The sequence below is a fragment of the Rhineura floridana genome, chromosome 5 (assembly GCF_030035675.1).
Source record: "Rhineura floridana isolate rRhiFlo1 chromosome 5, rRhiFlo1.hap2, whole genome shotgun sequence".
In the NCBI taxonomy this organism is placed as follows: Eukaryota; Metazoa; Chordata; class Lepidosauria; order Squamata; family Rhineuridae; genus Rhineura; species Rhineura floridana.
The window spans coordinates 141,905,376-141,931,168 of NC_084484.1; the positions used below are offsets into that span (position 1 = coordinate 141,905,376).

The 25,793-nt window shown below is 42.9% G+C and overlaps 1 protein-coding gene across 1 annotated transcript; it reads right to left on the reverse strand.

Moving 5' to 3' along the window:
• Positions 1-22: 22 nt before the first annotated feature.
• CD200R1 (CD200 receptor 1) lies at positions 23-20,480 on the reverse strand. Its single transcript, XM_061629544.1, has 7 exons — positions 20,280-20,480; positions 17,877-17,984; positions 16,597-16,905; positions 12,003-12,248; positions 5,264-5,384; positions 4,358-4,415; positions 23-1,080 (listed from the first exon to the last, which is right to left on the reverse strand). The coding sequence occupies exons 1-7, from the start codon at positions 20,365-20,367 to the stop codon at positions 964-966; spliced, it is 1,047 nt and encodes a 348-aa protein (XP_061485528.1). The 5' UTR covers positions 20,368-20,480; the 3' UTR covers positions 23-963.
• Between the last annotated feature and the right edge of the window lie 5,313 nt (positions 20,481-25,793).

A 25,793-nucleotide genomic window follows, 5' to 3' on the forward strand; every position in this document is an offset into this window, starting at 1 on the left:
CTTTCCCCCCAAAACAACTGCTTTGTGGAACAAGAGAGGCTAAGCCCCCACCTGTATGCCCTATTAATATCCTAAAGGGCCCCAAGTTTATGTCACAGAAAGAAAAAAAATCCATTGTATTTTTCCTGCATTCATTCACTGTGAAGAATTGGCAGGCAGAGGGAAAACAAGCCTTTAAAACAGAGTTTGACTTACACCATCCTTTTTGCCAGTGTAAGTTCTGCTGGGGTTGCTAGGTCAAGAGAACTGAAACTGACCTTTCCATGCCTAGTCTTCCCTGCCTCATCCCATCCCTGCCCCACACCTGGATCACCCCCTTTTCAAGACTTGCCCTGGCTGAGCTGGGATGGAGGACTTATACCGTTGTATCTGCAGCTGAGCTCAGATGAGGGACTTCAGCCAGTGTTGCTCTGGCCTGGGAGATCCATCTATTCCAAACCCCCTTCATCCTGGTGGAGCTTGGATATGGATTGCTCCCTTAGTGAGTGATTTGGCCCAGACAGCCCTTTCCAGTTCAACCTATATTTTCATGGTGCCCCATATTAAGGAGAGTGATCTGCTTAGATTAGGAAGAAAGATGGTGGCAACAGTTAGAATTGCCTCTTGTAGCTTTCAAAATAGCTTTCTAAATGCTGAGGCTGGAAAAGCAGTCAATGTGAGAAAAAGAAGATTCATGATGCAGAACAGAATATTAAGGCCAGCAGGGCTCTTGGAAGAATTCCATAGAGCCTGGAAAGAAGAGCGGAATTGCGCGGGTCTTTTTGACATGCAGATCATGGACTCTGGCTTTTTGAAACAGTGACTATGTCGGCCACTGACAGAGACAACAGGCTGTTGGGTACATGACAAGGATGCAGAAAGCCAAAATATACCCATGTTCAATGGGAGGATCACTTTAAGGTAATAACAACCTCACTGCTATTATGTGTTTTTTATCTTTCACAGTTCAAGTTAGGTGGTGTCTCATGTTGAAAGTGAGAGCCCTGGTGGGAAGTGTTCACCCAGTGAGAAGTCACATGCTTTTTCGTAGATCACATTTTCCACTTGCACAAAGGTGGCATATGGCTCCATCTCATTCTCCTATAAAACAGAAGTATATCCCTTGAGAAGGAAAGATGGCTCATCGCCTACATAAAACTCGAAAGCATTTTAAAAGATGAAAGAAGCATCTACAAACCCATTTGTTTCTTTTATTTTATGACAGACACTTGGAAAAATATTTTGGGCTCATCTACACGGTGGTTTAGTGTGTGTTTGCTGCTACTCACATCCTCTTTTAATTTGCATGGTTCACTTGATGTTACTGGCAAACAGAAGCTATCATGCAGTTTCCCCCCTGTAAATCCATACTAACCTACTTCTCCGATAATACAAAAAGGGAAGGAAAAAAGGTCTTCACTCTGTATCTCTAATGCTTGCAGATGCTGTGTTCTGATGCTTTTAGGTGGGTGTGTCAGTTGTTCTCCTCTCGACACCCACTCCCTCCTTCTCCCTTCTTTCATTTCATTTCCTGTGGGCTTAAGAGCTCTCTCTCCCATTCAGCAAACCTTTTTTATGTTGCTGCACATGGTGCCTTATTTTTCTTTTCCCCCTAACTTGTTTGCAAAAGCATAAGACTGCTCACACAAACATTTGTATTTCAGCTGTATTGTACCAGTGAAAATACAAATAATCACACTTACGGGTTGTGTTTTTTTAAATGAAACTAGTAGAACAAACTGAACATGCTTGGTTGCCAGGTAATCAGAGGGAGTGGAAATGTTAAGTTAGAGGGCGTGGTTGTTAGGAAACTGCGTGATTGATCCTTCCCCTCATTGTGAATAGAAAACACCATGTTTGTAGCTAGCATTGAGCCCTTACTGTGGATGGTGCAAATAGAAAATGAAGATAAAAATAGTGTCTTTAGTACAAAGTAATGCTCCACGTGAATAAGCCCTACAATTTACCACCACTACTCCAAAGAAAGAATGTGAAAAGGTTCCCTTTATATTACAGGGTTCTTGTGAAACACACTGAGCGTGTCAGTATGAAAAATATTAAAGTATTTAATATGATTAGTAGACTCCATTGTTTAGCCCTTTTGTACATTGAAGAAGACACACATATTCATGCATGCAAGATTTTTGCAGCATTCACATGACATCAGCTTCAAAATGCAAGCCTGTATTTTTCCCCTATTTAATCTTTTTGGGGGAAATCACATAAGTTAAACAAAAAAACCTGTTGCCAACAAACTATTTGTAGTATCTCAGTGACTGAAGTATTAAACCCCCATCTGGAAGCACCCAAAATTTCAAGTAAGATGTTATTTTCAGCAGAGACTAATTCAAAAGTGATTATACCAGTTTTTTAAAAAAGGTTTTCCCATATTAAATAGAAACTGGTTTGGGTATATGTTTCACTTCAAACTTTGACATAGTTTGAAAAAGAAACCAGAATGGTTCCTGGTTCTTGGCTACTTGTTATAAATTTATCATTGCATTTCTAATCTCATGTAATTTTTAAAAGTTATTGAAGAGTAATTGAGAATAACTGCTGCTTTCCCAAATCCTTACCTTTAATAAAACATTTTTTTCTGCTTTGCAGGTATTTTTTAAAAATATATTAAGGCAGGCAGCCTATGTAATCTATCGACCAAATGCCGTTGCAAATAACCGGGGGGGGGATGGAAGCGATTCTGACAGGGACCAAAGTGTTACATCTCCTTTTCCCCAAGCCCACAATGCTGATCCAGCTCTCCTTTCCCCCTTGTACTGGCTGTTTGTAAATCAGCTATGTACGCCCAAACCACATGGATAGTCATATGTAGTTTGGCCCTGAAAATGCTGCTGCTTGGGGATCATGAGTATATTTTACCAATGAGAGGTGCAATGAAGCTTGGAACAACCTTGGGATGTGACCAAATTTTTGACATTCTAATCTGATTATCTTAAAAGGAAACTCAAATCATGTTAATACAGTTCAAAGCAATATTATAATTTTTCCATATTCAGTATTTGACAGAAGAATGGACCAAAGCAACATTCCTGGCTCTTTCCCCCCTAAGGCCCCTATAGTTAGCAGTGAAAACCAAACATAGACATTTTTTTAAAACCCTCTATTTCATCAACAGCTCCACCAATCACTCCTACAAATAGCAAACACAGGTGGTGAGTTGTAACCAAAATGGAGCCATTGAAAAAAAGAAGATAATTTTGAGACCATTGTGGTGGCGAAAGCAGATATGCAGATGCATGTTAATAAAGCAGAAAACGTTTTGTGCACTTTTGCAAAGCTTTGCATTTTTAGGAAAAAGAAGAAAGCGTAGTCATTTTGAGAAAAAGGATCTCGGGGCAGAGAGGAATGCTAATAAAATATACTTCATAACAATATGATAATAATATGCATGCACCTACAGAAATGACTACAGGCACCCTTGTCATTTGGCTCTTCCTCGACTGTGGTGTCAGTTTCAGCAAGCCAGGATGCTTGTGGATTCTGTGTGGTGTGATAAAAAGCCGAAGAACAGTTTTGCCTTGAGAAAAGGGCACTGTGAGATATGCCCTTAGAGAGAAGTAATTGATTCCTTACTAGTGTCTCACTGTGAAGACTAATATTGACTGATGCCCTCTGAAAGTATCCTCTTGATTGGGACTGCACAACTTGCAACCCAGAAACCTTGATGCAGCTCACTACCCACCTATTTGTTTAGGCAGACTTTTTTTTATTAACCTTGGTTTTTATGCTGTCGTGTTTTGAACTATTTGCTGCAGTGTCTCTTTTTGTTTCTTGGGTTTTTATTGTGAATACTGCATTTTTTTTGGATGTTATTATCCACCCTGGGTGCTGTTTTCCTGAAAAATAAAATAATAAATAAATGGCATGTATGGCATGCCAGTAAGGATTCCATAACACATCACCACCAATTTTGCTGTCTTCCTGGAATCACAAAAGACAGAACACTTGTCAAACACTTGGTATGGAATGTTCAGCTTCATGTATCACATGTTTGTGCAGGAATGCTCTGAATGCCATCACTTTTGTGTGCACACCACACTTTCTGTTTAATCACACCACACAGAAATAACTCCTGAACAGGAGTATTGTGTGTGTCTGGGGCCACTTCTGAAGTCAGTAAAGAAGTAGCATCACACAGTAACTATATGAATTCGCAGGTTTTGGATCCACAACTTGTTATCTCTTGCCATTTCCATTTAAAAAGTACAGTCATTGTTCCATATGTTGGCATACCACTCTTTGTCCCAAAGTTGTCAGTACTAGGCAGCGTGATTGGTAGTGGTAAAACAATTATGTCCTATTTAATGCAAAAAAAATGACAGCTGGTTTGAGAGCAGATCTCTTATTTCCTTTGTCTTACCTGAATGCTCAGTCTTGAAATTGGTTCAGGACTTTTGGATGCAGTGACTTTTTTTCTTCTAATGTAAGAGGGGAGGAAAGGAGAATATAATCAGATTCCTTCTTCCAGATGCCATGCAAAAATGGGCTTGGATCAACATGCCATATATAAGACCATAGGATAACTTCAAATCTAGTGTACTCTAATAACAAATTACTCACTGAAATATATTTTCCAATCTTACAGCTGCATCCTAATAGGATAAATGTACAGATTCCACTGCCAATATGAAGGGACAATTAATCCCCTCACCTAAAGGCCTAACCTTATCCTCAGTATCACCACTACTGTGTCAGAACTAGGGATGGACTAATCTGTCAATTTCACTTTCAGTTTCCCATCTTTTTCAATTTTAAGTTCATTAAAGCCCTCTTCTATATCAGTTTGCAATTTTTTTAAAAAAAAAGTCTGCATGAGAGTATGTACACATTTTAAATGCAATTTTGCAAGAAATTACTGCTAATATAATACATTTTTGTATGTTATTTTTCACTAATATATGCATTTTTGTACACATGTATTAGTGGAAGAAACACATTGCAAAATTCAGAAAAGTGATTTTTGTAGGATAGCTGCAGTTTTGTTTGTGCATTAGTTCAGGAAGTGCAAGTTAGATAGGTTCACATTAAAATTCAAAAAACCTAAATCAATTTCTCCCTCATTCTTAATCAAAACTTTTCCTCTTAGTTTTCTTAGCCCTATAAGAACTCTAATGCTATAGCCACATTATAGCCCCAGAAGCAGAATAACTGCATAAATAACTCCCTGCTGTTTCTCTGTAGTAAATTGAATTTATGGTCATTGTGGCAGCTGAGGAATTGTATAGAGCTGTGAATCTTGCTTATGTTAGGACTTTGGCATACATACCTTCCATACAGGAACCTCCAGAGGTAGATGAAAAGTGAAAGCAGGAGAATTCCCAAGAGGCCAGTAAGGCTGCTATACAGAATTCTCATTGCAAGGTCTTTTCTTTCTTCACTGTGTCTGCCTGAACATTTGCAGAGTACCAGAAATGCCAGTTAGGAGAGATTATATGTTGAATGGATGTAACTGATAAATCAGTCAACGATATAGTTGTTTGCAGATTAAAATTACGATGTACCACTATGAAAGCCCATCTTCCTTGATGGGAAAAAAAAGTTTTAAGGTTTTTCCTTCCACTCTGCAACCAAAACTAGGAGATATTTTGCATTGTGGCTTTCCTTTTAGCTATAAGAGCCACTGGCAATGGAAGCTGATGGTATGCAACTGGAATCAGTGCTAATACATCTCTTATCCCTGAGTCATCAATAATGGGATTTTAACATACATTTGGGCTGTGGTATCTGTAACACAAGGAAATATATATTCACTAATAGGCAAAAAACCTTGCGGTTTAAGAACGTACCTATAGCCCACAGATATTTTTATCAAACTTTAAAAAGCAAGGAAATTGGGCAGCTATAGTGAATGCACCAGAGGAGCAGGAGACCTGACCTCCTCTCTGAGATATTGTACTGCCCTACAAATTTGTCAAAATGCAAACACAATTTGGGTTGGTCTTTCACAGTCCAATCCACTTGCTGTGTAGCTTGCAAGAATTTGGTAACGTGCCTCTGAACATATGGTGAGTGGTGGCAACACCTGCCATCTCCAAAGATGGAGAATTATATTTTTGTATGTTTGTTGGTGTTCTTCTTTGCTTCTTTCCTGTGTTACTAATGTTTCTACAGAGAATCTAATCTAGAAAATTTTATTTCTCTCTTTTTTCATCCTAGAAATCTGTGTCAAATTTATTTTTATTAATTTCAAAGCCTTTTTATTGGTCAATGTCATATGATGGTGAAGACAGCCTTTTGTGTTTCAAACTGGAGGTTATGTCCTACAGTATTTCTATTTTGGATGCATTAACAGTTGAATCTGAAACTGCAAGTTGATGTAAAATCAGACTGATTACAATATGTTGCTGCTTCAGCAATGACTCTAGCTGTTGGGAAAAAAGGATGCATGTTTTCAGCCTGCTATGTTTAAACCATTTCATTTAAGGCAAGGTGGGCACGGTCAATTAAAAACATACAGCACACCTAGAATTTTGCTAGAATATATTTCACCTCCCACTGTTTTATCTTGTGCAAATTGAGACACTCCTGAGGTCCACTGGAGACTATTCTGCAGAATAGTCATTGCCATTTTTCCACAATTATTTTTGGAGTTTTTTAGTGTAAATTTTGCAAAGTGTTCCTGTACACATATTCACAGAAAGAGAAACAAAAGAAAATGATTTCCTATAGGAAACTTCACTAAAATTGCAAAGGAAATCAGACATATTTAAAGTGACCATCTGAACTATATCAACTGTCTTAATACTGTTGCTTTGTCCCTGCTAAAACAAGATCAGCACAGCATATGTCTTCTTTCTATTATTTGGGCTGATTGCAGGTGTTGCCACCACTCACCATATGCTCAGAGGCACATGTTACCAAATTCTTGCAAGCTACACAGCAAGTGATTGGACTGTGAAAGACCAACCCAAATTGCGTTTGCATTTTGACAGATTTGTAGGGCAGTACAATATGTCAGAGAGAAGGTCAGGTCTCCTGCTCCCCTGGTACATTCACTATAGCTGCCCAATTTCCCAGCTTTTAAAAGTTTGATAGATATATCTGTGGGCTATAGGTACGTTCTTAAACTGCAAGGTTTTTTGCCTGTTAGTGATTTCTCTGCTGTTTAAACTGGGAGGTAAGAAATGGGATCCTGTGCAAGTTTGCTGAGAATGGATTGATCATTTGCATGCTTATTGAGTTCAGTGGGATTTACTCCCCTGCAATCATGCTTAGGATAGGTGAAACTGACCACAGGGGATGTGGAGGGGAGAAGGAGGGAGGGGAGGAAGGGCAGAAGGGAGGAGGGGGATGGGAGCAGGCAAGAGGGGGAGGGGAGGAGAAAGACAGGTTTGATCATTTGCATGTTTGTTGAGTTCAGTGGGATTTTCTCCCGTGCAATCATGCTTAGGATAAGTAAAACTGACCAGGGGTAGGGAGGGCTGGAGTGGGCAGGGGAGGAGGAAGAAGGGAGGGGAGGAGGAAGGGAGAGGAGACTGGAAGGAGGGGAAAGGCCGGTCTGATCATTTTCATGCTTATTGAGTTCAATGGGATTTATTCCTATGCAATCATGGATAGGATAGGTAAAAGTAACCATGGGGGAGGAGGATGGGGAGGGGGAAGGGGAGGGAGCGGATAGGAGGGGGCAAAGTAAGGGAGAGGGGAGGGCAGGTTTGATCATTTGCATGCGTATAGAGTTCAATGGTATTTACTCCCGTGCAATCATGCTTAAGATAGGTAAAACTGACCATGGGGAGGGGGAGGAGGGGGAAGGAGGGGATTGGAAAGGGATGGGGATGGGTAGGGAGGGGCAAAGGAAGGGGGAGGGAAGGGAGAAGAAGGAGGGGATAGGAGGGAGGAGAAGGGAGGGTGGATTTGATCAGTTGCATACTTTTTGAGTTCAATGGGATTTATTTCTGTGCAATCATGTTTGAAAATGGAAACAGACTGCCTTCAAGTCGATTCCTATGGCGATTCTAATGGCGATCCTATGAATAGGGTTTTCATGGTAAACAGAGGTGGTTTTACCATTGCCTTCCTCTGAGGCTGAGAGGCAGTGACTGGCCCAAGGCCACCCAGTGAACTTCATGGCTGTGTGGGGTTCGAACCCTGGTCTCCCAGGTTGTAGTCTAACACTGCCTGGGGGAGGGGCAGGGAGGGGAGGAGGAGGAGGAGGAGGGGAGGAGATTGGGTGGGTGGGCACTGGGCAGAGGGGAAGCCCCTTTCCTTTCCAAAAGGAAAACATTGTGAACAGTATCATTGCTTTTCATCGTTTCCCCCAGCTTTTTATTCTACAGCAGGCACATGTAGCCTCCCACCCAAATTTAAACCAAAGTGGCCCCTGACCACATTCACACCAGGCCTTTATTTCACTTTGGACAGTCATGGCTTCTCTCAAAGAATCCTGGGAAGTGTAGTTAGAGAAGGGTGCTGAGAGTTGCTTGGAGATGCCCTGTTCCCCTCACAGACCTTCAATCAGAATGGCTGACTGTTAAACCACTCTCACCACTGAACAGGGCCGGCCTCAGGCATGCTGGGGCCCTTGGTCATCAGCTTCCCCTGGGCCATGGTGTGTGTGTGTGTGTGCACGCATGCACGTGCACATATGTGCGTGCGCTCCCACCCCCCACCTACCTGTCACCTGTCTTTTAGCATTGCCATTAACCAAGATGGTGGCCACAGGTTCCCTAAGGGGATGAAGTCTCCACCGCCGTCTTGCTTGATGGCATGCATGCGTGCTACGCGCGCGTATCTCTGCCATCAACCAAGATGGCGGCAGGGGCTTCAGCACCTTAGGGAAACCTCGGCCGCCATCTTCATTAAGGGCAGTGCTAAAAGGCAGGAGACGGGTAGGTGGGGCAAGGGAATGGCGGGCAGGTGGAAGCTCCTACCCTGTGATCCGCGGCTGCTGCTGCGGATCACAGAAGGTGAGCGGAAGGGCCCCTCAGGGGCCCCTGTAGCTCCAGGGGCCCTCAGGCCAGTGCTCCCCCTGGCCACCCTTTAGAACCAGCCCTACCACTGAAGGTCTGTCAGTGGAATAGGAGTCTCCTCTCAGCACCCTTCACAAACTACACTTCACAGGATTCTCTGGGGAAAGCCATGACTGTCTCAAGTGAAATCAAAGTCTGGTGTGGGTGTGGCCCCCTGATTAGGCAAGCCCAGCAGCTGTGAGTCTGGCTTTTAGAACACTGACAGTTGGTTCTTACTGAGCATGCCCAACACTATCATTGGGTTCAAGTCAAAATTTCTTAAATTAATTAAAAATCAGACAGGCATTTTTTTAACTTTTAAACTGCAGAAGATGAAGGTCAGAGTTTGGCGCAAGGTGAGTAATAAGATTACAGGTACTCTGTGAACATGGCTGACTTTTAATGAATTTGAACAGATTATGAGAACTCGAAGAGAAAAAGATCCAAAAGGGCTCTGGGCTCCCCCCCCTCTTTTTAGACTTTGAACTCTCTGTTCTCTCTGATGTTTTTGTGTATCGCCATGAAAATTTACAGGGTTGTTAAGCAAGCGTTTCTGAGTTCAGGATTATACGTTTTGTAAGGTTTTGTTTTGAAATGAGCTTATGGGAAGCATCAGAATGGCATGGGGGGCTATTTTCAATTTAACATTGCGGAATTTGAAAAATCCACGCTGGCTATAGTATACAACCACTCTTGTGGCTGTATAATATATACACACAGAGGTGGAGAAAATATGAAAGATGATTTTCCCTTCTAAAGTTGCTTAATAGTTTTTGTTTCCATATTGTAAATTACTAAAATAAAGTATCTAAGAAAGATCACATTATTTCAGTAATTTACAATATTACTGAATTATCTATTTCAGAACTGGCACCCATATTGAGGGTTTAATTAGAACAGTTGAGAGCCATAATGTGAAAGGATCATCAACAACAAGGATAAATAGTTCAATTTTGGGGAGGGGCAATTGCTCAGTAGCATAGCACAGGCCTGGCACACAGAAAATGCCAGCTTCAGGACTTGGCATCTCCACTTAAAAAGTGGTGTGTTGAAGATAAAGACATAGCTGAAAATGAACAATTGGAACCCTTAATATGTGCTCCCAATTGTTTCGTGCAAGACAAGTGGGGCTTGTACTGAGTGCATTTTAAGTTTGGCACCAAATTCAAGCCCCACTGGGACTGATTCTATTCAGGAGCTGCCAATTGAAACTCCCAAATTGAATTAATCCTTGATGAAAGTGGGGCTTGAAGTCAGCATTGATCAGCTAAGCAGCAGTGACTTCAAGCAATGTTGGGATCAACTATACTCCAGAGTGTCTATTCAGGAATTCCAGAGTGTAACCAATCCCTGGGGCTTGCAAACAGCGCTGATCAGCTGATCAACTTAAATCCTTGCCTGGATTGGCTGGGATCTTCCTTTGCAGCACAGCTTGAACTCAAGCTGTGCTGCACAGGAAAAATACCCTTTTGCAGCACAGCTTGAGGTCAATCCGTGCTGCGAAGGCAAAATTGGTCCCCACTTGACAAATTTGACAGGTGGGTGGCCGTGCACACTTGCCAAAATGGCCTGCTGGGGATAGTGGAGCTCAGATCCACCTCGCCACCCCTAACTTAAAAGGATCAGGCAGAGCTTGGAAAAGTTACTTTTTTGAACTACAACTTCCATCAGCTCCAGCCAGCATGGCCACTGGATTGGGCTGATGGGAGTTGTAGTTCAAAAAGGTAACTTTTCCAAGCTCTGGGATCAGGTAGCAGGTGATGGAAAAGAACTCTACCTGAGACCCTGGAGAGTTCCTGTCGGACAGGGTCAGAATAACCAACACTGGGCTAGAATGAGAAATAGTCTAATCTAACATATGCAACGTCTTATGTTTTTCATGGTCCATCTCATTTTATACCCACCTGCCAAAGGGACCATTATATAACTCCAGCAGAGTAATCTCAGAGAAATGTGAACTATGAAAGCCCCTTAGCCATTAAGCATCCTTGTAAACCCAGGGTGTGGAACCTTTGGTCCTCCAGATATTGTTAGACTCCAACCCCAACTCCCATCAGCCCCAGGCACAGATGGCCAATGTTCAGAGATGTGGTCCAGCAACATCTGGAAGGCCATAAATTTCCCACCACTGTTGTAATTATCCAATCTTTTCATTTATACACTGTGAAGAATTTCCTTTCCTTTGTGGCAACTCCATGGGATTTCCATGGTTGAATAGACGTGGAGAACGTTAGAAAAGCTCTGTCAGCAATGCTTGGCAGAAATCCAACCTCCTACTTGAGGATCTTAAAAAATCAATATGGCTCTCCAATGCTGACCTAAATTTTTCCATGCAGATTTTTCCATGGGAATAATTCCAAAAGACTGCCTCTAAAGGAAAACATTACAACAGAGCTGGCCCTTAGACAGAAGAGGAAATACAACAGTTTGGGGGAGATTTTTTTTCATTTCAGAAATATTACAGGCCAAAAATAAAATGGTGAGCCCTAAACCCAATATCGCTAGAACACACCACCAGAAGAAGGAATTAATGAGTATTCATTACAAAATAAGAGTGGCTAATATTAGTTGATTTTTATTTCATATAATTTCCATCAGTTTTTTCTAGATAAAAATGCATCCAGAGTGGCATACAACATTGATAAAAATGCTAAAAACCACTATGAGCTGCCTTTTGAGCTAAAAAAGCACTCAAAGCGATGTAAAGAAAAATAATAACAGCAAGGGGAAAAATAACAGAAAAATAATAACAGCATTTTTAAATTTATTTATCTATTATATTTATATCCCACCCTTCCTCCCAGAAGGAGTCCATGTTGAATCTAAAACAAAAGCATACAAACAGAAGTAATAACATGGAAACAGCTGCATAACATCAAAGCACCCAGTCATCAAGATTTAAATATGAGTTGCAAAAGTCTGGCAGAAAAGAGACATTTTCAGCTGACAAGAAATGTGTGTGACAAGGGAGGGAGGGTCATCCTGAGATCTCCAAAAAACATACCAGTGACTGGATACCACAGTCGAAGAAAGAGAGAAAGAAAATCTTAGCGTTACCTAATGAGATATTGAAGGACTCCTTCCAAGCAGGATGGGAGATAACACAAGTTACTTCATCCTCCTTAGAGTTGTTGGTATTGTATACACTTGTGACAGTCTGTGTGCCATTATGCAAACTTTCATTCTTAGTGTAATACTCTCCTTGTGGGACCCATGAGATATCTGCAGCTGGTTTCCCTGCAGCAGCCTTGCAAATGGCAATTCCATTGATATTGTCATAAGTCAGGGATGTCTTGGGAGGTACTGAAGGGAAAAAATAAATGGGGGAAAGAGTCAATTAAATTTACCAAAGGTGGTGAGAAGAGACCTCTTCTAGATCAGAAGGGGGGCTTTGGGGGACTGTGAGCCACATTATCCCAGTGGAACGCTATCAGGGGCTACATGCTAGTAGTGGGAATGGCTAGACCCCAGAGTGAGCAAGTCCAGACCCACACACAACCACACACCCTTAACACATTGCACAGACAGCTGGAAATGGCTTGATGGTCATATCTGGCTCTCTACCTCTAGCATAGATAGATGGAAGTAAAAGGTAGTAGGGATAGGATTCTTTGGCTGGTGCCAGTTCAAAAGCATTCAGTTGTCCTAACAGGCTGGTATTGATTTGAGTTCATTCTTTGTCTGCTTGCCTCTGCTTTTACCAATCCATTTTCCCCTCCCTCAGAAAAATATTGATATTAATATTGATCAATTTAAAGGAAATAGCAAACATTTTAAAGGAAATATTGATAAATGAAATGAAATATCAATAAAATTATTGTTCTTAATATCAATATTTTAGAGGTGGATTTTTTAACTTAAAAAGCCCTTATCGAAAATAGCCACAGAAAATTGCTACATAAAAATCCGATCCACAACAATAAAAAAGCAAATTCATTACCAAATCCAAATTGGGTGGAATTCTAGCACATCCCTAAAAAGTAGTATAGTTGCATATTCTGTCAATATCTGTGTTGCACCAAAATACATACTTGACTAACGGAGGTGACTTTTTAAAAACCTGGTGAGTAAACACATTTCCATACTTGCTGTCAGGAATTGCTGACCACTATCCCATGTGACGAGCATGTGATGAGCAGGGTCACTAGAGCTTCTCAGGGAAGAAAGTCCGGACTGACTCAGCCCTGGGTCTGGCCATATACTCCATCCTGCCCAGGAGGAGTCAAAGAGGGCTTTCTGTCAGTGGTGCTTTGCTTGAGCAACAAGGCTTGAAGTAGCTTCACTTAGCCTCGCTATAAAGTACATGCTCCATACTCCACCATACCCCGCTTAAAGTACGTGTGCTTCGCAATAACGGACACTTTATTGGCATGACGCTGCTGCCATCTAGTGGTGTTTGTGTGCAGTTCAAGTGAAGATAATTGCTTCACTTTAAGTACATTTTCACTTAAAGTACACTCCCCGGTCCCATTGCGTATGTTTAAAGCGGTGTATGCCTCTATTATTAAATAAATTAATTAATGTATATCCTGCCCTTCCTCCCAGGCCAGCAGGAGTTGGAAGGGGCCTGCTCAATGTGGGAATCTAACTTAAAGCATACCCAACAGGTGGCTGTCCAGCTGCCTCTTGAATGCCTCCAGAGGCTCTAACACAGCCTTTCCCAACCAGTGTGCCTCCAGATGTTGTTGGACCACAATTCCCATCTTTCCTGACCATTGGCAATGCTGGCTGAGGCTGATGGGAGTTGTGGTCCAACAACATCTGGAGGCACACTGGTTGGGAAAGGCTGCTCTAGCACGTGCTGTGTTTCTGGTCTTGCTCTTTGGTCCTGATTCCTGATGTAACCTCTGATCTGGATTGCTCTTCTGCCCCGATTCCAGTTCTTGGCTCTTTTCCTGCCGCACTCCAACATACTGGCCATGGCCCTGACCCTGACTACCGCTCGCATTTGAGAAATACAAAGCGGGTAGATCCAAGCTCCTCTCATGCCCCTGTGATCCATCAACCCTTGAACTGAAAACAGAAACAGTGGGGTGCTGCTATTGAGCAGTGCTGTTACTTTCACACATACAGGAATGAGGCGAGAATGGGGCAGGGCAGCAGCAAGATTAGGACTGCCACAGGCACACTGTTTGAGCCAATTTGGTGTGCCCACACAGCCCTGACCTCATCATTGCCTTGCCACCAACCTTGCTTCATCCTGGTAAGCGGCAGTGACACAGCTGTCAGGACAGCATCTCTATGGCACTGCCTCACCATGCCGGCTGCTCCTGTCTTGACTAGAAATCCCTACCCATTACAATAGGTGTTGTCCTGCCCAGAGTGTGAGGCACGAGACAGGGATGAGGGTGAAATTCTTGTTTTATTAGGGTAATTGAAACATCAAAGCCTCATTAATTCGACTAACTAACTCACTGCAAGACCTATCTAAGCTACTAAGCATACTCTGCAGCATGTGAAGGAAGTTGACTCAGCACCCCAGTCAGGGGGGTGCAAGCTTAAATAGGAAAGGACTTTGCTCATAATCTCTCACTCTTTCAAAGAACCTCCCCCTGACTGGCGCGCTTCTCACAAAGTCTGGCGCGGGGTGAAAGAGGGCGTGCCTCCAACGGCTCATCTGACAATACCAACTGGATAGGTGCAGGCTGGAGATCAGGAGGTGGGGAAGCATTTGAGATGTCAAGAGGGGGATCCAGGGGGGTTGGAATTGGCACGCGTGCCAGAGATTCCCCCAACAGTTCTGTTGGTGTGTCTTCTTCAGCAGCAGGACTGTCCGTGGTAACTGGCACAGTGTCAAGTACACTCCCTACCCCAGTGTCCTCGAAAGTCTCAGGCTGTGCCCCTTGCTGCTCTAGCTGAGGGGGCTGAAGCTCCTCCAGTCCCCTTCCTTGATTCTGAGGGGGCTGAAGCTCCTCCACCCCCTTCCTTGAAAGACCTGGGGCTCGACAGGTGTTTAAATACACACAATCCATGCAGAATGCAGAGTTGCTGCCAATTCTCAGCAATGCCCAGTTGTGGCTTCTGTAAACCCATGCATCCACCTCTTTGAAAGAAAGATGGCATCACTGATGCAACCTTCCTGGAGAATGCCTGGGAACAGAGAACCAGCGTTGGAAGCTTGTCCTGGCAGCAGGCAACATGAGCTCCTTCATGGTGTCATACTCCCTTCAGCTCCTTCTTTTCCTGATTGCTTCGGGTTTCTCGGATGCTAGCAGTAGCAACACTCTTGCAGCTGCCACATTGCCCACAAAAACACTCATCCAGGAGAGCACTCCTGACAATGCTTTAAGTTAGATTCCTGCATTGAGCAGGGGGTTGGACTTGATGGCCTTATAGGCCCCTCCCAACTCTACTATTCTATGATTCTAGGATAGGCCCAAATCCAAACAATACCATGAACACACATGATCCTAGGCAAGGACCTTCCAAAACGTTCTATTAAATTAAAGCTGCCAGCTATGTAGAGGCTTCCACGATAGGTACCATCTTGGGGTGCCAGCGAGTGACAATGTTGAAGAGTCCTTTTTAGTAGCAAACCCATGAAAGTTAAGGAAACACCAACAGCAGCAGGGAAATTTTACTTGGATTGAAGAATATAGGATATGGGTTGGCAAGGTTTGGCGGAAGTTATACCCTTCCTCCCATACGCACCTTAATGAGGAGAGGCTACAATTTCAAAAGCATATTGTGAGAACAAACGTGTATCTGAGGTTTTCTGGTTTTCTAAAGTGCTTTTATGGTCAATCTATGGAACTCATTTCCATTGCTGCTACTGAGAAGTGTTCTCCTCCCCCCCGACACATTTATATCAAAGAACTGTGCCATATTAGTGTTAAATGTAGGGTTCCTTTTCAAGTTAATAAAGAATGCAGTTTGTTCCTTCTTTTCCCTTGGTCACTGACTGCAGTACACAGCACACATCATGACAAGAAGGCAAACTGCAGGCCTCAAAGGATCGGTCCTCAACCCTGTCAGGCAGAATAGAGAGCAGACTGCACTGTAGTGGGGACTACAATTCTTATGATGCTGGTCTTAGAGTGGGAGGGAGGCCGAGGAGCGGCAAGGCCTGTGAAGAAATGGCTCACATGAGACTCTCTCTCTCTCTCTCTCTCTCTCAAGCAGGGGTGGGGGGACATCTCCTCATACCACGAGGGCCTCATTTCCTCTGAGGAAAATGGTCAGGGCACATATTGCTGGTGGGTAGGGGTAAAGCATAAACAAACACCTCTCTCTCCACAGAAAGTGTGGCAAGCTGCATTTTGCCTGTGGACTAGAGATTTCTCACCTCTAATGGAACAGCATTAACTGGCTGCCTGTTGTCATGGCATCTTTCTCCATTAGCCTCCCCTCCAGCAAGCAAACAAACAACAACAAAAGAAATCAGGCAAATGTAGAAATATCACGAAGAATGGGAACTTGCTAGTTACATATAATGCTTTGAAAGGTCATGGCAATGTATGTAACAGGGAGTGTGTGCTTTGTAGAGTGTGATGTGGAACAGCACATACGCTGATCCATAGCATTTGAATGATGAGCCAAAGCTGAACCATATCTACTGGTAACTGAAAAGCAGTATATAAAAGTTTGGAAGGGAAGAAGTAGTTACATCAATCTCATTTATAAGGAAGGAAAAGAATATTGAGTTTCTTACCTAATACAGTTAGAGCATGTTCATGGCTGAATGTTCCATTAGCAGTTGCTGTAGAACACTTATATATTCCTTCACTAAATATCTGTGGTGATGTTATATGAAGAGAGGACTCCTTGTCTGGTCTAGATAACCATTTCATGAAAACTGTACTACAGTTTCTGTCTGTCACATTTCTCTCACTCATGTACGATAAATAGCAAATCGTTCCATTCTTCAGGTTTACATTCCATGATACAATTAGCTTATGTCTTTTTGGGGGGCAGTTCAGTATAACTGCTTTACCAACCAGTACAGACCTACTTGATTTATCTGAAAGGATACAAAAAGAAATGCCATCGGGGGGTTGTTTTAGCTCGAGATGGAGAGTACATTCCAGACCAAGTTGTTGTTTTTTATCTTCAGATATTCCTTATCAAAATCCAAAAGAGTAACAAAAATATGATTTCCCATTGTATTAGCAAGAAATCACCAAGAAAGGCTGTTAACGACACCACCGTGTGCATTAGGCATAATAACACTTGTATGAAAACATACTACAAAATATGTTAATATGAGAGTTAGGCCTCATGAAAGTCATAGCTGCAGGTACTGTGAGTAATATACCTCTGATCATTGATATACTGTACTTCTCAGTGTTGCTGTAATCTGCAGAAAATGGGCAGCTTATCAAATGCAAGACGAAATATGTACAAATAGAAAAAAATGTTTGGAATTACGAACTGGTTTATTTTGAAAATTTTAAGTTCATTTCTTTTAAATATCTGTTACCAGCCTTTCAGCTTAATAAACCTTTTAGGCATTCACAAACATTAAAAAAAAGTTAATATCAAATACCAGTAAAATTCTATTACAATTCTTTTGAATAAAGCAGTCAAGAAGCAGCAAGCACACATCAGTCAGTAGGTATTCAGGTGGGTAAAACTGGTGCCTACGGTATTCCACCACTGGACCACCACCCTGTCGAGGCCCTATCTCCAGTTGCTACCAACTTAACCTCAAGGCAGGGGGTTCATATGAAATCATAGAGGGAATACACTTTAACTTTACTTTTCTGAATCTCCCATAAAAGATGTGGTTTAACAAGTGTGCTCACACATTAGATAAAGCAATTTTTAAAATCCAGTGTAGTCTTTAGTCTCTCTGGGTCTTACTTTGCCTGTTTGTAAAATACTGATGGAGCCATTCTACAGATTCTATGGTATAGAAAGAGAACTTAACTGATGTAAAATAGCATTGTTATCTGCTCTACTATATTAATAAATACGGGTGTGCAACATTACCTTTTGCCAGCTGAGGTTTAATCTTGGTCACCATCATTTGTCTGATTGTAGTGTTGGCACGATGCTCTACAGACTTATTTTGAATGGAACCTCTTGCTGGGAATGACCCTAAAAATAATCATAACACAAAGCCACAAAAAGACCACAACATATAATTATTTTTTAAAATCAATAAAGTTCATGTAATTGCTCCAGAAACCAAGGCAAATATTAGACAGGTGAGCAAGACACCAGTAAAGGTTAAACAAGGCACACCTGCACTTGATCATCGTCCAGATGCATTAATGATACTTATACATATTTGTCCACAAGAGAAGGCTCAAACTCTGAAGAGACTTCCAGAATCATTCAAGATCTCTTGGATAATGCTGTATGCACTGTAATTTTCACATTACATTAGAACACATAATTAGGTGTGTATGTGTAATGGCATGGAGCCAGTTTGATACAGTGCATGAGTGGAGAACCTGTGGCTCTCCAGGTGCTGTTGGACTACAACTCCCATCATCCTGCACCATTGCCCATCTGGAGGGCCACAGGTTCCCCATCATAGTATAGTGGTTAGAGTGCTGAAACAGGTCTCTTGGGTGACTCCATTTCAAATCCCCACTCAGCTGTGAAGCTTACCTTTACCAGTCATCATCTCTCAGCTTAACATACCTCATATGGTTGTCATGAAACTAAAATGGGTGGGGGAGAATAATGCATGTCTTCTAGAGTGTAAATAAATGTTGAACCAGTGTCTTTAAAAACCAATGTGAAGGGTAAACTGTGCATTATAAACAAGCATCATGGCAGCCTGATGGCCCTTGGTTTCCTTAAAATACCACATCAGGAGGAGGCACTGGGAGCAGAAAACCTGCAATATGTGTGTGGGAGAAGGGCTTGATGAGAACAAATATGCATTTGAACCACCCTGTAGGGGTAAACTTCTTTGGAAGGTGATTTGGACAGAGAAATTATGGATAGGGAAAGGGTTAAACACCCCTCCTCCTCCTTACTGCTTCACCACTTCCAGTGGCCCCTTCCCAAAGCAGCTTTCAAAGCAACAGCAAAAAAGCGTCTCTGATTTATCATTACATTAATGTATATGCAATGTAATTTGACCTAATAATTCTAGCTGATACATGTTTTTTGCCTGTGGGGAGGGGGGAGTTCTTTCTGCAGAGCCATTTTGGCCCATCTCTGGAAACTGAAGGTTGATCTATATAATTCATATGTATTTTATTTACTGGGTTACTCCCCCAACTGAATTTTGCAGCTCTGTCTCTTCTTGCGAAAAATGCAGCTCTGTCACTCCCTGTGCAGTAGACTTCTCAGCAGTTTTCCAAAATGTGCCAGCCCAACACCATCTCAACATCATGGATGTAACGCCTGTTAGGCTTTCCACTAGCCTTTTGCCCACCATCTTCTCCAAACTGTTGTGGCCGGTAGGAATCTAATTATGCGCTTTTTCAGAGGAAGGAGGTTGCCATCATGCAATCAATAACTTTCCTAGAAACAGGAGGGCTAGAAATTGCTCTCAAAATTGTTAGGTTGCCCATACAGAAAGATGGTCTTTTTGAGATGAGGTCTGATCATCACCTCTTTATTGAAAAAGTCAACCTATTCTGCATCCAAACAGGCCCTGAGCAATGGTGTTTGGGGGGAGGGGTTGCTAGCCCCCCAATTTCTAAATGAAATGGTGGGTGGAGTGGGTTGCCAATGACTTGTAGTAACAATTCATAGATCCCCCACTGAAAATATTTCTGCAGATCTTGGCTCTGACAATTCCATGCAGCCATTCTTTATCACAGCTTGCCTTCACCAGTGACAAAGATCCAGATTGCACATGGTGGCCTTCCAAACACCAACTAGCCTATCTACATCTCTGAGAACCACTGGCTAAAACTGATGCCAGCAAAGGCAGTAACCATTTCATGATAGATTAGGTGTGAAAAAGGGAATTGCAAGAGAATTTAAAAAGAGAGGTTACAGTTTTGTGAAATAGTGAGTATACTTGTATCATTAAATTCTGATATATATTCTGCTAAATCCGGGATGGGGAAACTGCAGGCCTCTAGGTGTTACTGGGCTCTAGCTCCCAGCCTATGGTTTGGAATGATGGAAGTTATAGTCCAGCAACATGTAGAGGGCCCCAGGTTTCTCATCCCTATGCTGTGACAGGAACTTACAGACATGGCAACTCCCAGCTTATTCAAAATGTTTTTTCTTTAAACATATTTGATTTGGTAAATATATGCCCCATTTGGTCTAAATATTATATGATAATGTAGATGGTGAAGTTAAGCTCCGTGCTGCCTATTCTCCAGATCCTTTGCTATATATCCTTTCATGTGGGTGAAACTGAAAAGTGAAAACATTTTAAAGAAAATACATCTTCAGTGAAAAGTTAAGACTTACCAATTGTTGCCATAACCACTGTGACAGTGAGTAGGGTACAGGCACTCCAGTTCTTCAAAACAAAATTAATTCTAGATTTTGCTCCCATGGCGCTTACAATTATCTCACCACCACATCCATTCTGTCAAATGTTTAGCTGCTGGTATAGTGAGCATCTTTTCACCAAATGCGTCATTCTAGCCAGCATCTTGGCTCCACTTTCCACATCCCTGGATTGCTGCAGCGAGTCTGTGTGTTCCTAACTGATTAGCTCCTTTGGGCTGGAGAGGTTCTTCCTTCTGCCTTGCCACTTGTACAGGGCTTCCTGTGCTTACTTGTCAAAAAGCGAACACTGAGGAAACAGAAAAAGTCACTTTCATCACTGGTTATCTGAACAAAATTACTCTCTTTGGAAATATACGCTCCCACAGTCAAGAAAATAAAGACAGAGTGGTTCCATCAAGTGAATGTCAAAGAAGAAAGTTTATTTGATACATAATAAATGATACGTAATAAATAATCCTAAGCATTTAATGGAAGAAAAGTCAATTTATAGGCTGAAGAACTGTCTGCAGTATGATTTTAGCAGCTTCTGCTATTTATACTTGTTACATTTTCCTGCATGAAGAAAAATTATTATAGTTTTTAAAAAGCCTTTATCCTACAGCCAGACTCCCCTGTGCTGCTGCTGGTAGAGTTGATGAACACTAGTGCTAAAGTGGGACAGTTTCAGAAGTGTATGTTTGGGGCGGGGGGACTTAACATAGACAAGTTTTGAGGGGATGGTTCCTCCATTCACATCTATTTTAGTGGGTGTTCAAGATTCATAACTTGCTCACACAAAGAAAAAACAACAGTGTTTGCACTTCAAATGAAGTGACTCAAAATTATGCATCAACCACAGCTCTTTTTAGAGTTAAAATGCAGCATTTGTTCCAGCATGACATAATTTTTAAAAAGATCCATATGATAACAGGCAGATGTCATAAAACAAGAATTAAGATGAGTTTGACAGTGCTTGCTATACTATACGTAATACATTATCTTACTCTCCATTCCTGATCCTGGATCTAAACTGTTTACATAACAGGGCAATTATATTTTTTTACCTCATGGTAGCAAAGACATAAAGAACAAATGATACCTTGCCTAGCTAACTTGGTATTATATTTCTGTTTACAACCTCAAGACAGCTGATATTAAATGAGATACACTGCTTTCTATCATTGCAATCCAAAGAAAGAGCTTCTATATTGAGGAGACTACTAGAGCACCATGTCTGCAGCTGGAGTTTTGTGTTTCCAACTCAGCAATCACACTGCTTAAGAGACAAATCACTGTTCAGTTTCAACAGCATAGGAACATAGGACACTGTATTACACCAAGTCCATCTAGCTCAGTATTAAGAACATAAGAAAAGCCTGCTGGATCAGGCCTGTGGCCCATCTAGTCCAGCATCCTGTTCTCACAGTGGCCAACCAAATGCCCGTGGGAAGCAGGGTCTGTGTGCAAGAGCATTTTCCCTTCCTGTGGCTTCTGGCAACTGGTTTTCAGAAGCATACTACATCTGATTATGGTGGCAGAGCATAGCCATCATGGCTAGTTGCCATTGATAGCCTTATCCTCCATGAGTTTGTCTAATCTTCTTTTAAAGCCATCCATGCTGGTGGCCATCACTGCCTCCTGTGTGTGAGTGAATTCCATAGCTTAACTATGCACTGCATGAAGAAGTATTGTCAACTAACTGGAAGCAGCAGCTCTCCACTTTGTACCCATTTTGGCTTTAACCTCAGCAATGAATATTAGGCAGGCGCCGTCTCTGCTATCTTCTCGGCGCCTTTTGAAGACTTTCCTCTTTCAACAAGCCTTTTAGGCTGAAACCTATCCCAGTCTGCGTATGTGTTAGAATTGCTTAATATGTTTTTTAATAATGTTTTTAACCCTTTTTTAAAGTTGTTTTTTTTAATGTTTTTAACGCTGTTTTGTTTTAATGTATTTTAAGATCTGTTTTTATGATGTTTGAAAGTGTTTTTAGTGCTTTGTTTGCTGCCCTGGGCTCCTGCTGGGAGGAAGAGCGGGATGTATTGCCTCCAAGTCGATTCCGACTTAAGGCGACCCTATGACTAGGGTTTTCGTGAGGCTGAGAGGAAGCGAATGGCCCAAGGTCACCCAGTGAGCTTCATGGCTATGTGGGGATTCAAACCCTGATCTCCCAGGTTGTAGTCCAACAGCTTAACCACTACACCACACTGGCGGGATACAAATTAAATAATAATAATAAATAATGAGCGCAGTGCCACTGTAAAGTAACAGAGAAAGCAACATTAATTGAAGCAGTAGCTAAGCATGAGATTACACAGCAACATCAGTTGCCATATGCACAAAAGCCTAATTGGTCTCTGGAATCTCTGCCACATCTATTGTAAATGCAACCATACCCCTTTATTCAGCCCTGATGGCTTCCTCCAGCAAGCATCTTCCACTGGTAAGTGGAAGGTGAGATGGCTAGAGTGGGAGGTGAGACGGCTAGAGCGCCAGTGGCAGAAATCTTGCTCTGAGGACGTCCGGACATGGGTTAGAGCGGCTGCAGCAGCCTACCATGTGGCGATAAGGGGAGCAAAGAAGGATTTCTATGCTGCCTCTATTGCGTCCGCAGAGTGTTGTCCCAGAAAGGTGTTCCAAGTGGTACGGAGCCTGGTCGGTCCAGTTGCCCCGGAACTGATGGAACATGTTAAGGCCTCCTGTGATGAGTTTGCAAAGCACTTTGCGGATAAAATCAATCTGATTAAGAGTGCTATTCCATGCACTGTGGACACAGTGAGCGAGCCAGAGGTGGCCAGTGGTGCTCTGGTGGTGTGGGATCAGTTTCGGCTTATTCCTTCTGATGAAATGGACAAGGTGCTTTCAACCTTAAAGCCAACCACTTGCTTACTCGATCCTTGCCCGTCGTGGCTCATTATGAGCTGCAAGGATAGACTGGGTGAGGGGATCAAGGCGGTGGTAAATACGTCCCTGGAAGAGGGAGTAATACCATCAGCCCTCAAGGAGGCAGTAATAAAACCAATTCTAAAAAAGCCCTCCTTGGATCCCCAAGATTTGAACAACTTTCGCCCAGTCTCAAATCTTCCATTCTTGGGCAAGGTGGTTGAGCAGGTGGTGGCACAGCAGTTGCAAGCGCACTTGGAGGAAGTGGATTATCTGGATCCATTTCAATCAGGCTTCAGGCCTGGACATGGGACTGAAACGGCCTTGGTCACCTTGGTGGATGATATGAGGAGGGCGCTGGATAGGGGCGAATGTACCTTCCTTGTCCTCCTTGATCTCTCAGCGGCTTTTGATACCGTTGACCACGGTATTCTTCTGGACCGTCTGGAGAGGTTAGATATAAGGGGCACTGTATTGCAGTGGTTCCGTTCCTTCCTCTCTGGTAGGTACCAGAGAGTGGCATTGGGAGATGAGGTTTCGGATCCTTGGCTCTCACTTGTGGGGTGCCACAGGGTTCTATCCTCTCCCCGATGCTGTTCAACATCTATATAAAGCTGCTGGGGGCTATCATCAGAGGATCTGGGCTGCAGTGTCACCAGTATGCGGATGACACGCAGCTGTACCTCTCATTCAAGTCCTCACCGAGGTTGCCTGTAGAAACCCTATCCAAGTGCCTGGAGTCGGTGAGTGGCTGGATGGGAAGAAATAAGCTGAGGCTGAACCCTGACAAAACCGAGGTACTGTTCATAGGAGACAAGGGAGGGTTGGGGGATGTTGACCTGGTCCTCAATGGGGTACAATTGCCCCTGAAAGACCAGGTCCGCAGCCTGGGGGTCATTCTCGACTCCCAGCTGTCCATGGAGGCTCAGGTCTCAGCTGTGAGCCAGATGGCACTGTATCAACTCCATCTGATAGGGAGGCTGCGCCCCTACCTTCCCAACCATCTGCTCCCATCAGTGGTACATGCCCTCGTCTCCTCTCGCCTAGACTACTGTAATGTGCTCTACGTGGGGTTACCTTTGAAAACGGTCCGGAAGCTGCAACTGGTACAGAATGCGGCAGCTCGCCTGATCAAAGGCAGCCACCAGCCAGATCACATCACTCCAGTGCTGAAGGAGTTGCACTGGTTGCGGGTTATTTTCCGGGGCCAATTCAAAGTGTTGGTTTTGACCTTTAAAACCCTATACGGTCTCAGCCCAGTTTATCTGAAAGAGTGCCTCCAGACTCATCAAGGATGCCGCGCAACAAGATCAGCCTCAAAAGGCCTCCTCTCTATCCCACCAGTTAAAACAGCTAGACTGGTGAGGACTAGGGAGAGGGATTTTTCTATTGTGGCTCTCACTCTGTGGAATTCCCTCCCAAATGATCTCCGTCACACCCCTGCTATGATGAGCTTCCGCCAGGCCTTGAAGACCTGGCTCTTCAGACAGGCTTTTGGGGTGGGTTAGGTTTTTTCTATTGTTGAGATTTTAATGTTTTAATGTATTTGTATGTTTTTATTCTGTACGTCACCCAGAGTGACTGGACAACCAGCCAGATGGGCGGCTAATAAATCTAATAAATAAATAAATGGTAGAAACATCCCTTCTTTTTGCCACAAGGGGCACCTCACTCACCTGGCTGTGAGGTTTTTACTGGCAAAAGATCCCTTGTGACCTCCCTGCCAATTTGCAGCAGGAAACTTGTACAGATATGCTGGGTAACGCAATACGGTGCTTGAATTATTTAGCTTTCAATATCCCCTTCTGTCCAGTCTGTCCAGTGCAGCGCTTTCAGGACAGGGGACACATAATCCAATCAAGCTGCCCCACTCACCAACCTAACAGCTGCATTCTGCACTAGCTTCAGGCTCCAGACTGTCTACAAGAACACTCCCACATTGAGTACATAACAAGTCCAGACAGGAGATCACCAACCAAGACATGGACAACTGAGGTCACCCTATCCTGGTACAGGAACACCTATAGCTGGGAAACCAGGCTAAGTTGGGCATAAGCGCTCCTAGCCACAGAAGCCACTTCGGACCCTAGTGGCAGGAGTACTGCCAGACTATGAACCTGTTCTTTTGGGGGGAGTGCAACCCCTCCCAGAACAGGTCATCCATCTAACCAACTCAGTATCAGGCAGCTTCCTCTATTCTTAAATGAATTGTGTAGATGTGAGGACTAACCCTTAGCAAATTAGGATACGGATCAAAATCATATTGCCAGACAGCTCTTGAAGTTTCAGTTTGAGACTACAAGCTCAGAGTATAGGGTATATGTAGGTGGAAACAGATGACTAACAGTTGCAAAAAAAAAAAAGTTTACCACATGGTGGCTGTGATGATAACCTCAATAATATGGCAAGCTTAGCATTAATGTACACCACTCAAATCCAGGCAATGGGGAGTCAGGATAATACTGGACTTATGGCCTGGCTGGAGGCTACAGATGATGACCACCTCCTCGTAGGCATATAGATGATATTTGTAGCTTTTTAGTGACTACTATGTGATTCTTGCTAATTTTATTTCTATGGCAGCTGTTTTCTGAGCACCATTCATGCATG

What these genes read in the sequence shown, in the direction of transcription:
- CD200R1 (XM_061629544.1), bottom strand. Translation starts at nt 20,367, where the DNA reads ATGGGAGCAAAATCTAGAATTAATTTTGTTTTGAAGAACTGGAGTGCC. An exon ending in AGTGGTTATGGCAACAATTG is followed by an intron (nt 17,985 to 20,279) that starts GTAAGTCTTAAC and finishes GATTATTTTTAG; the next exon opens with GGTCATTCCCAGCAAGAGGT. An exon ending in ACATGCTCTAACTGTATTAG is followed by an intron (nt 12,249 to 16,596) that starts GTAAGAAACTCA and finishes TTTTCCCTTCAG; the next exon opens with TACCTCCCAAGACATCCCTG.